Raw genomic sequence first — 12,215 nt, 5'->3', positions numbered from 1 at the left:
AATACAAAAACACAAACCATGATCTTGGTCAACACAATGCAAGGATAAGTGCTAGCAACAAGGAACAAGGAACTTCTGTAACTTGCATTTCTGTACAATAACAACATTAAGGAAGCACATTATCTGGTCATTTTTAATCAGATTATAAAATTAAAAATAATAGTTAGTTTGGTCTGACAGTACTAGAAGACATATGCAATTATGTAAAACAGATTTGAAATCACTACACCTTTAGCATTCCAATGATCTGATAGGTAATTCTATCCCACCAACTTCAAAATAACACACACACACACACACACACACAGTTAATAGACCCCGAAAATTACTTTCCCACTTTTAATATATTGGAAATATCAACAACCACAGAAGAAACACAGCCGCAAATACATGCACACGTATAAAGTTTTAAGCTTTATTTCTTTTGCTTCCAATAGACAATGATAGATTACAGTACTTGTGCAGTTTCCATTCTTGAATACACACATTAAACAGCTATACATTTCACAATGACTTCTTTCTTAGCAGTTTACCCTGTGTCACATTTTATTGAGGCCTGATACTTTTACCAATACATAAAGAAAAGCCAAAACCATTCAACATTACAGCTTTGTGTTCAGTTACATCACACTTCTGTTACAGCTCACTACTTTAAAAGTAGCACAAAAAAAAAAAAGTTACTGTTCCCACTAAAGTCACAAATTATTTATTTGAAATCAATATAATCACTAACCAGCTATAATAGCAGAAGAGTACCTTATTAACAGCATTAGAAAACAAACACCTTGCCCAGCTACACTATTTCTACATTCATTATCATATATGTCCAGTAGATGGCAGTAAGGAGTGCCATGTCTGTAAATTACATTGTTTGTAAGCTGCTACTACATAGGTCTCACATGTCCCTGTCTCTGTTACGGAACATATACACTTTGAGCTCCAGGAAAATGTGTACCCCAGACTTCTGTTAAACCTATTTTAAAGTCTACCAGCAACTGGGTAAATAAAATCTTCATATTATGTATATTTAGACTATCTGGCTAGACTTGCCCTGTAAAGAGACTGCTGTACCCCATCCTAACTTGACCTATGAGCTGGGCACCTCAGCCTGACAATGTATGGAGACCAGGCTAAGGTATGACAACCTTGGGAGAAGGGTATAGCAATTATGTAAGCACACTTTATCTCAGTTTTAGGAACCTGAATCAGATATGCCATATAACATTTTTACACTAAGTTTGCTCAGAATCACATAGGATGAGCCATCAACCAGGTATGATCTTGTATGATTGCTAAATCAGTCTGCATGATTTGTGGACCTGGGTGAAAAGGAGCCGGTGGCAGTTCTTTAAACATTCAAATATTAGTCTAAAATTATTCTTGGTTCGGATTATAGATTTATTTTAGAGCAGCGTACTTTAATCTTACATATGATTTGGAGATTAAAATGCTCAGTGTTTTGACTTCACTTCAACAAGGCATTTAGTGGAGAAGATGGACTCCAATCAAGCCCTGCCCATGTATATTCTTTATTCCCCACTCACAAGGAGATAGAGATCTGAGGGGCCGATTCATACTGATCCATAGAGAGACGAGTTCATTTCTTCCATTAGTAAATCAGTGTTCAGTTGCCAGCTACCTATACGGATTCTGAGAAGTAACTTGCATCGAAGAGAAGTAGTAATGCCGAGGTCAAGGGCAAACTGTTCTTTAAAGACAGATTATGGGGAATAGATCTGTAGCAGGCAACATACTACCTGGGGGGAGGTGATCATATATAGATCTCCAAAAAGAACTTTGCATTTTCCTACCATTTTACCTATTCTGACCACTGGCACAACCGTAATCTGAGATTGGTTTCTTGGCAAGAAGTCATCACAACCATGTCCATAATGAGTCAAAGTGTTACTTATCCTGCCTGAGACTACTTGCAGATAGTAATGCACATCTACAAAACGGACTAGAGAAGAAGTAGAAAAATGGCCCCTTTAGGAACCAAAGTGATACCCTGAAAAATAAGATTTTCGCTGAAAAACTGGTAGTAAAATAGTGCACGAGCAAAACAAGTAAATGTGCAATATTAGGTTTGTAAAACCCTGTATATACAGTACAAATCCTTTGATTCTACTTTCATACACAAATTATAAAGTGAATTAAAGGGAGGACACAGGAAGCAATAAAACAGGTATAGTAATTAAATAATTATATAAAAACAATAAAATATATTTGGTCTTTCCCATCTGTACCATTGTCCAGCAGCGCCGCAGTTTCCACAACCATTGAAGGAGTCCTTAAAAAAAAAACTAAATCTGAATCATGAAAACAAAGAAGAGCACATTACGACTAAACAAGAGCGAGCGGAGGAAGGATGTTGTGCACTCAGAATCTGAAGAGATCAATAAAGTGCTGGGGAGAGACCGGCATGAGACAGCTTCCTGGATCATTAGCAGTGCAGGGGTGTCCCGAGTCCTGACAAGAGAAAGACGAGTTAGGCATGATCGCTCCATATAGCAAGGGGCCTTGTTACTTACTACATGCCATGACCTCTGCAATGAGGGGATGAGTTCTAGCCAAATAGATCCACAGAACCTGATATTGTGAGGATATTACTGATTAAACATCTGAAGTACTGTCATTTCAATTGAAAGACTTGAACACACCAAGGGGAACAAACAAGCATCATGTTAATGCATGCTGTGGCTTTTTAATGAACATAGCAAAAGGTAAAACGTTAATGGAGTAGACACATATAGGGCAGATATGATAACTGCATAAAATAAGGATATGAAAATAGTTTTTGTTGGCAAATTGGTGTAAACTATGGTTAAAAAAACAAAACAAAATACCATATTTCCATCCATACACAGAGCTGCACATATCTGAAGATGTATCCACGTTGGAAGAATATGTGCCTACAAGTCATCATCATCATCATCATCATCATCATCATCAGTGTGCACCTGCTCCTGCCCTGCAGCCTATCAGGACCATACTGTATGCGTGTTTCGCCATGAGCAAAGTTTCAGTATGCATATAATTACAGGACTCAGCCCATGTAAGATCGCCTCTCTCTGTCTCTCCAGTAGTAGGGAGTAGTACGTGGATTAGAGTTGAGAACTACTAACCTATAGAATTAACGTGGCAAGCAGTCGTACTGGGAGAATGTGTCTGAGGACTTTTGAAGAAAAAAAGGATACCTGTGGGTGGTCGATACCTCATCCCACCACATCTCTTAAGGTTGTCTGAGAGCGGCACTAGCATCAGTACTCACTGCAAATGCAAGATGCTGACTGCATTCCCAGTCTATCCAGTCTCTGAAATCAGACAGTGCATCCCTCACAGAGTAATATCAACACATACGGAAAGTATTCACAACGCTTCACTTTTTCCACATTTTGTTATGTTACAGCCTTATTCCAAAATGGAATAAATTAATCTTTGTCCTCAAAAAATTCTACACACAATACCCCATAATGACAACGTGTAAGTTTTTTTTTAGATTTTTGCAAATTTAAGAAAAAATAAAAAAACACACTAAGAAATCACATGTACATAAGTATTCACAGCCTTTGCCATGAAGCTCAAAATTGAGCTCAGGTGCATCCGGTTTCCACTTATCATCCTTGAGATGTTCCTACAGCTTAATTGGAGTCCACCTGTGGTAAATTCAGTTGATTGGACATGATTTTGAAAGGCATACACCTGTCTATATGAGATCCCACACTTGACAGTGCATGTCAGAGCCCAAACCAAGCATGAAGTCCAAGGGATTGTCTGTAGACCTCTGAGACAGGATTGTCTCGAGGCACAAATCTGGGAAAGGGTACAGAAAAATATCTGCAGCTTTGAAGATCCCAATGAGCACAGTGCCCTCAATCATCCATAAATGGAAGAAGTTCAGAACCACCAGGACTCTTTCTAGAGTTGGCCGGCCGTCTAAACTGAGCGATCGGGGGAGAAGGGCCCTAGTCAGGGAGGTGACCAAGAACCCAATGGTCACTCTGTCAGAGCTACAGCATTCCTCTGTGGAGAGAGGAGAACCTTCCAGAAGGACAACCATCTCAGCAATCTACCAATCAGGCCTGTATGGTAGAGTGGTAAGATGGAAGCCACTCCTTAGTAAAAAGCACATGGCAGCCCGTCTGGAGTTTGCCAAAATGCAACTGAAGGACTCTCAGACCGTGAGAGACAAAGATTGAACTCTTTGGCGTGAATGCCAGCTGTTATGTTTGGAGGAAACCAGGCACCGCTCATCACCAGGACAATACCATCCCTACAGTGAAGCATGGTGGTGGCAGCATCATCCTGTGGGGATGTTTTTCAGCGGCAGGAACTGGGAGACTAGTCAGGATAGAGGGAAAGATGAATGCAGCAATGTACAGAGACATCCTGTATAAAAACCTGCTCCAAAGCGCTCGTGACCTCAGACTGGGGCGACCGTTCATCTTTCAGCAGGACAATGACGCTAAGCACATAGCCAAGATATCAAAGCAGTGGCTTCAGGACAACTCTGTGAATGTCCTTGAGTGGCCCAGCCAGAGCCTAGACTTGAATCCTATTAAACATCTTTGGAGACATCTGAAAATGGCTGTGCACCGACGCTTCCCATCCAACCTGATGGAGCTTGAGAGGTGCTGCAAAGAGGAATGGCCGAAACTGGCCAAAGATAGGTGTGCCAAGCTTGTGGCATCATATTCAAAGAGACTTGAGGCTGTAATTGCTGCCAAAGGTGCATCAACAAAGTATGGAGCAAAGGTTGTGAATACTTATGTGCATGTGATTTCTTAGTGGGGTTTTTTTCTATTAAATTTGCAAAAATCTAAAAAAAAACTTTACACATTGTCATTATGGGGTATTGTGTGTACAATTTTGAGGACAAATATGAATTTATTCCATTTTGGAATAAGGCTGTAACATAACAAAATGTGGAAAAAGTGAAGCGTTGTGAATACTTTCCGGATGCACTGTACCATGTATAGAAGCCAAGGTACAATAATTTGGTAACCAAATTACAACAGGTTTAAATCCGTGTACAGACCCTAAGCAATTGTCCTTACGTGCATTTCACCGTGTTTGGCTTATTCACTGCCCACTGGTTATCAAATTCTTGTACCTTGGCTTCTATCTATTGTATGTGTTGATATTTAACCTAACTATAGGGTGACTGTTTAAACCTCAGCAACACTGACATTTTAACAGATCTATTTACACATCAAACACAAAGGAATATTAATGAATAGAAATTCCACATTTTATGACACCATGGTTGTTTGAGCAGAAATGGCCAACTTGGTCCTACTGACACTTTTACAACACTTCAGAATCTGGTTTTAGGGAAACCTGTAATTATCTGCCACATTGGACAGCATGGGACATGGCAAAATTGCATTTAAAGATTTTGGGATAAAAGACAGCACTGGAAGTACAGCTAGTTAGGTTGGAGGAGAGGACAGAGGAGAACAGAGAAGGACAGAGGAGATGGAAAGTCAGTGAGGTATGGTGAGTATAGGAGTCAGTCGGGAGAGAGGTCAGCACAATGTAACACAGAAGTTCAGAAGAACAAAGTTTGTGCAGGAGGAAGTACGGTAACTATAAATACTTGCAAGTATAGAATTTCTGTTATTATTAATTGTCTAGTTTATTAATTGTTTGGTTAGTTTTAGGTCTTAGGAAGCATAAACATACTAGTATATATGTCACTACTGTGTATATCTCATTCTGTATAATTTGATTTGCCTGTAAATAAATATCAGAAATCAGAGTTTGAACTTCACGTCTGAACTCACTGGAGTCATATAAAAGAGCTGCGTGTGCGTATATATATATATATATATATTATATATTGCACTAATCCACGGCACTCACCATTCCTAGATTTGGGGTGCAACATGGTATGTGACCACATTGTTTAAATAGAAATCACAGGGGCTCTGCACTCACCATAATAACTAACAATAATAATAATAAACAAACAGTGGGGTTTTGGTTTATGAATTGATCAATGCATTTAAGCTTGCAGCCCCCGTCACGGGACCCCACTTTACTGCAAGTCCCTACTCTATTGCTCAGAATTATAACATGGACATAGCCATCACATTAGTGTTAAACTCAGGGTATGCTATCAAGGATTAAAGCGAACAGCAACTTTGCTTTTAAATGTGAGACAGGTGAGCTTGGTAACTGTGGCCGGCAGTTCGCATCCCGGCAGCGGCAGGCCGACAGAAGCAGAGTTCCCGGCAGCGGAAGCCAGGCAGCGCTGGAAATCCTGATCGTCCGTAGGCAAGTAAAAACTAACCTAACCCCCTAACCCTCCTTAGGGATGCCTAACCCTAACCTGCCCCCCAAGTGCCTAACCCTAATCCCCCCCTTCCCCGCTGCCTAAACCCCCAGGGGGGTGCCTAACCATAAGTCCCCCCCGGGGGTGCCTAACCCTAACCCTCCCTCCCCGTAGCCTGACCCTAACCCTCCCGGGGAGGTGCCTAACCCTAAGTCCCCCCGGGTGCCCTAAACCTAACCCTCCCCCCTGCGGCTGTCCACTCGTGGCGCCCGGCATCCCTTCGATCGGGATGCCGGGCGCCGGTCTCCCAGCGTCGGGAAAAAGACAGGCGTCTAGATATAGACGCCTGTCATTTAACCGTCGCTGGGATAAAGCAGTTGGGAAGTTTCTCAACTGCATCCCGTTTAGGCACCCCAGATTTAATTATTATTATTTTTTTTAATTAAAAAAAAAAAAAAAAGATTCTCAAAGTACCCCAAAAATCACCTCTCTTCCTACTTTTGTTTGCATTTTTTCATTTAATTCGTTTGATTAAACCAAAAAAAAACAAAAAAAAAAGTTTGTTTTATAATTTTTTTTGCATTTAAAAAACAAAACAAAAAAACCCCATAGAAATCAGCCATTAGACACCATTTAAAATCAGTACTTTCCTAATGCCCGCAAATAGCCTTCTATATGGTCCTGCTAACAAAAATATCAATTTTGGGGGATCCAGGATGGTCTGCCCACTTTTCCATGCACTTCTCTCACATTGCATTTGGCAGTCAGTTCGCAAACCTCCGCTGCGAGTACCACAAATAGGCATTTTTAATTGGATTGGAGAATCCTAGGTTGTGCGCATTTGTGCAAAGTCTGCGAGTTTCATGAAGCAAACTCGCACCTTATTGGATTGACCCCCTACACTGTTATAATGAGCCATATTAGACAATTAACTTTGTGATATGCAGAATATTTGCATTTCATGCTTACAATGTTTTACTCTACTTGCTGATTATGTGCATTTAAAATCGGCAACATGTGCACAGTGTGCCCTGACTAATATATTTTCATGGTCAGTCAAACTGTAATCTATTCCTATATTATTCTGAATATTGGCATTGGACGTTCCCTGTGTTTGATCAAAACATCATTTCTGAAATATCTAAATTAATGTCAGCTGAAATATAGTTCTAGATCTCACTGTTTCTTGACAACTGCTGACTATTTACCTGTCTGGTTTACAAACTGCTTGATGTAAAGAATTAAGTTGTGATACTGTCTCGACATCAGTTGACCACTTATGTGTTTAGTATAAAAATGACATTGCGTAAAGAATTTATCTGTGATCATGCTGTATGCATAACATACACATCTCTGTTTGCTCTCATGAGATAGTGGAACTTCTTTTTCCTTTCATAATTAAGTGTAATCTTATCAAAAAGGTTGACTGCAATATTTTTGATTAATTCCATGTATTACCGGTAGATGTTCTTCTGAAATCTTATCTCTCAAATAGACACAAGCACACCGATTGGGGACTACAAATATTATGAGGAATATTTCCATAAAAAAAAAATATAATAAATCTTTATTGGTATACTTTAAAATATGGTTTACAATATATCCCAATGGAGAAATCTTAAAATATAGTAAATGTAAAAGAAATAGAATAATGTGTTTTAAAATATTATAAAGCCCATGTGGCAGCTGTCTGTATATTCTGTTCTTATAGCATAATAAAGGCTTAATAGCCCTCAATAAATGATATTTTGGGTCATAAAATCACTTTATTGTTGCAGAATAAAGAAGATTATTTTAAACTGTCATATTATTGTTCCTTTTGTCTTGTCTGTTTATTTCAGTAGTAGAATTATGGTTTGATTTTAACACCAGACACTTATGCTCCCTGAGCGATATCGTCTAGTGTGTCCCCGGCAGGGTGTGCTCAATGTCGTTCATGACATTGAGCACACCCACTGAACGATATAATTAACGATATAGTTCAGCGCCGGGCTCTCTTCCCCCATTCCCGAACATGCAGCAACCTGACGACATAGTCAGATTGTGCTGCATGTTCAGGCGATGGACAATGTCGGAAACGACCAGCGGGAGTGCGCATCGCTGGTCGTTTCCGAATTAAAAGTGCACGATTTGTGCACGATTACTGAGCGATTGCACGATTACGATGTCGCAATCATGCAGTCGCTCAGTAATATCGCCCAGTGTGTACCCACCATTAAAGGATACTTTAATACATTGTAACGGTTTCCAATATTCTTTATGCAGCAATGTAACAATTATGTAGCAATATGGGGCCAAAAGTAATAGGTAGTCTGTTTTAGTAACAGTACAAACTCACACACTTTCTCGCACTTTTTAAAAGTGCGAGTTTGTACTGAAACTCGCAAATTCAATAGCCTGCAAACTTTTCAGCTCGAGGCTACTGACACCTTTTAATGCGAGTAGCATTAAAAGGTGCGAGTTTTAGAGAAGCCATCACAGATCAGGGAGATCCGTGATGGCTTCTGTATGTGTGAAAAGAAAAAAAAAAGGACGTGCACCCCCTCCCCAAAAGCATAACCAGCCCCGGGCTTTATAAAGCCTGTTCTGGTTCTAAAAATACAGGGGCCAAAATGCGTAGGGGGCCCCTGTATATTAAGAACCAGCACAGGGCTTTGTTGAGCTGGTCCTGGTTCTGGAAAATCAGGGGACAAAACGAGTAGGGGTCCCCTGAAAATTCCAGAACCAGCACCGAACTCTGTCTAGCAGGGGGATAATGCCACAGCCAGGGAAAACCTTTCACCGGTTTCCCCGGCCAAAGCATTATTCCTGACCGCTAGTCAGTCCAGGCCGGGGATCCCTGGGGAGTTGAGGACCCCCCCAATAAAGGGGTCCCCCTCTCCAGGGCACCCCAGGCCTAGACTGATAGCCCGGGGCTATCCCCTGCACCCTATGCCCGTGGGTGCCGGGTTGATAGTGTTAGTGTAAAAATAAAAAGTTTCCATATTTTCTTTAGTTGTAGAACCACAAGTACCAGAAAGCCTCCCCTGCATGCTGGTATTTGGAGAACCACAAATACCAGCATGCGGAGCATTACGGGCCAGCTGGCACTTGTAGTTCCACAACTAAAGAAATATGTAAATAAACAAACATACACCGTGAAAGTAAAATTTTAATAAAACATACATGCACACTCACACTCACACATACTCACCTAGTATCCAAAGTAATCCATAGGGGTGTACCTGAAAAAAAAAATCCATACTCACCTCTCCTATGCGTAGATCGCGTCCACTTCTCCAAGTAGGCAATCCAGGGGTTAAAATAAAAAAAAAACGCAAAAAACCCGATCCATGCCGGACTGAGCAAAGGTATGTGTGTACACATAACTTTGCTCCGCGTAAATGACCGGGGAACACGTGTGCCCCGTCAGTGAAGGGGCTGCCAGCCAATCAGGGAGCATCTCCGTCGGAGCAGCTCCCTGATTAGCTGAATGCGGCCAGCCTGTGTCTCCCATAGACGTCTATGGTGAGAAATCCCCATTGAAGGCTATGGTGGGAACCGCTACATCGTAGCCGCAAGATTAATTGAGGTTAATGTTGTGGTTACATCATTGATACAATGTAACCTCAATTAATCTTGCGGCTACTATGTAGTGGTTGCCACCATAGACTTCAATGGGGATTTCTCAGGATGTACTCGCTAGCCAGAAGCAGGTCTAATATTTGGGGACTTTTTTTTATCTTTTTTTTTGCGAGTCTGAAACAGACACTCTATTACGTTGGGCGAGTTGATTGTTTTCAATGTGAAAACATCTGGATGCGAGTTTGAGAATGCAGAGTTTTAGTAACTCTGAAAAATGCGAGTTTTAGTGAACAGACACCCTATTACATTGGAGAGTTGTGAAAAATTGCGAGTTTAGCACCAAACTCGCAATTTACCAAAACAGACTACCGATTACATTTGGCCCATAGTGATTTATGAAACACTGACTTCTATCAATACAGCACTAGGTCTTATCTGTGTGTGGCGATTTCTGACTCTTCAAATCTTCTCTGAAGGATTCATATATTATATATTACAGTTTAAATGTATTTATTAAATGGATATAAAGTGACCTTATTTTTATACACCCATTGTTGTTTATAGTATTTTCTACTGAAATCTGTAGGATGTAAATACTGATCACTGTTTGTACTGTATATTCTTTATTTCTTCAAGAACCTTATACCGGTGAAATATATTATCCTAGTTGGTACAACATTTAGGGGCCCCATTTATCATTGTATATTTGAGGTTAAATCCCCCCCCAAAAACACCAGTTTTCAGGGGTTAACCGCAAACATTAAAGTTTCCCTTGGATGTATGAAGTAGGGAACGCTGTGATCCCTCCATTCCCGCTGGCAGCCGCATCCCCTATAGGTTTGTATGGGGGATGCGATGCTGCCAAATTTACCAACGTCCTGAATGCGATGCATTCCGGTTATTGGCCCCCGCAGCCAACGCCATCTGAAGATGGCGTTAGCCACTGTAGCCTATGGGCTACACCGCGCATAATTAGCTGGCAGGGGGTTCCTCCGCAACCTTCCCCGGCAATGGCAGGCGGGCATGTGCAGTCAGCATGACTGTGCATGCGCAGCAGCCCTGCGGGCACATCGCAGGGTCGGGATGACACATCCGGGCGCTATGATAGCATATTGCAATGCGATCAAGGGCGGTGATGTCATGCCCAGATCGCATTGCAATCATTAATAAATGGGGGCCTTAATTCTTAGATATATTGCCCTTCTGTTATTAGTAAAGCCAGTCACAATCACACCGTCACTGTAGTATTAACTATCGATCCGTAATGTAAAAGGATCTTTTTAGAATCTCCACTGAGCCACTATTACGGTCTGTTCAGGTTCTGGGCTGACGTTATAAGCAACAACGTGCATCTTCAATAGTTTTGGTCCATGTTTTGGTCTCTTATCTTAGATTGAGAAGTGCTGTCCTATGGAGGTCATTGCAGCCTTGATGAATCTCTGCAGTATGTGACCTCTCACTGAGCTTTCACTAAATGTGCTGTAATGTTTAAGCAGCTATGGGGATCTGTTCTCCCTCATATACGGCACTCAGCTATTATAAACACTGATCAATTGTACCCTTATTAAATACAACAACAAATATTAGTGTAAAAGTAACAGAAAGCATAAAATCTCTTTCTTCACATTCTGTTTTTTTTCTATGTGATTAAAAGGATAGTAATCTGAACAGAGCTGTCGTATCAGTGTGTCCCCGCAGCGTGCGGCTATTTTAGGAGAATCGTGCCGCTATGTTGTGTTTATTCTGCCACTACTGGAAATAACATCTTCCTTGTGCGGCTAACATTCATTTCATCTGATAGTCAGTGTCTATGACACTGATATATAAACAGAGAACACGATCAGCAGCCACAGGGACGCCAACGTACGTTTCACCTGCGGCTGCTTTTTCAATCCCTTGAATGATGCTGCCTTCAATGTGAAATCCAATTTCCATCAATATGACACTTGGCGCTGACACACACACACACACACACACACACACACACACACACAACTGAAAACAAGAATTATGGGGAATAACAGACACTGGACCAAACGAGGTGTCAAACCAGCAATATGCACTAGCGACATAAAACACACGGCATTGTGAGTGATCATACAAGTGACAGAATCTTCATGTAAAGCATGCACCAAATACCTTAAATAAAAGGGCAAGTTGGCAATCCTTTACAAAAGGAATGAAACAGATAAGCAGAACAAGAATGAGTGAGTATCTTCATATTCCATTGAACTTGCTTGTAGAAGTAAAACATATTAATCTTGTACAATATAACTTTTTACACCAAATGTTCATTAGAATACAGAGGTAATTATTTTAAGAAAAACTGCGGATGTTTAGAGTAACAATAGTTCTGTAGGCTAGAATACCAACA

The 12,215-nt window shown here is 40.8% G+C and overlaps 1 protein-coding gene across 2 annotated transcripts in view; it reads right to left on the bottom strand.

Annotated features, from left to right (window-relative positions):
* Positions 1–401: 401 nt before the first annotated feature.
* The window catches only part of FBXO25 (F-box protein 25), a 34,512-nt gene continuing 22,698 nt past the window's right edge, over positions 402–12,215 (bottom strand). Inside the window, exons 10-11 of one of the 2 annotated variants that reach the window (XM_088473831.1) lie at positions 11,981–12,007; positions 402–2,469 (exon numbers count right to left, since the gene is read on the bottom strand). In XM_088473831.1, the coding sequence (XP_088329957.1) occupies positions 2,380–2,469; positions 11,981–12,007 (117 nt within the window). In that variant the 3' untranslated portion in view covers positions 402–2,379. The remainder of the gene's footprint in view (positions 2,470–11,980; positions 12,008–12,215) is intronic. The other variant, XM_088473832.1, reaches the window with a different exon arrangement.

This window comes from Taudactylus pleione, unplaced genomic scaffold (genome assembly GCF_031769625.1).
Source record: "Taudactylus pleione unplaced genomic scaffold, aTauple2 ptg000142l, whole genome shotgun sequence".
In the NCBI taxonomy this organism is placed as follows: domain Eukaryota; kingdom Metazoa; phylum Chordata; class Amphibia; order Anura; family Myobatrachidae; genus Taudactylus; species Taudactylus pleione.
The sequence above is the reverse complement of the archived record's forward strand: the minus strand, read 5'-3'. Positions and strand labels throughout refer to the sequence as shown.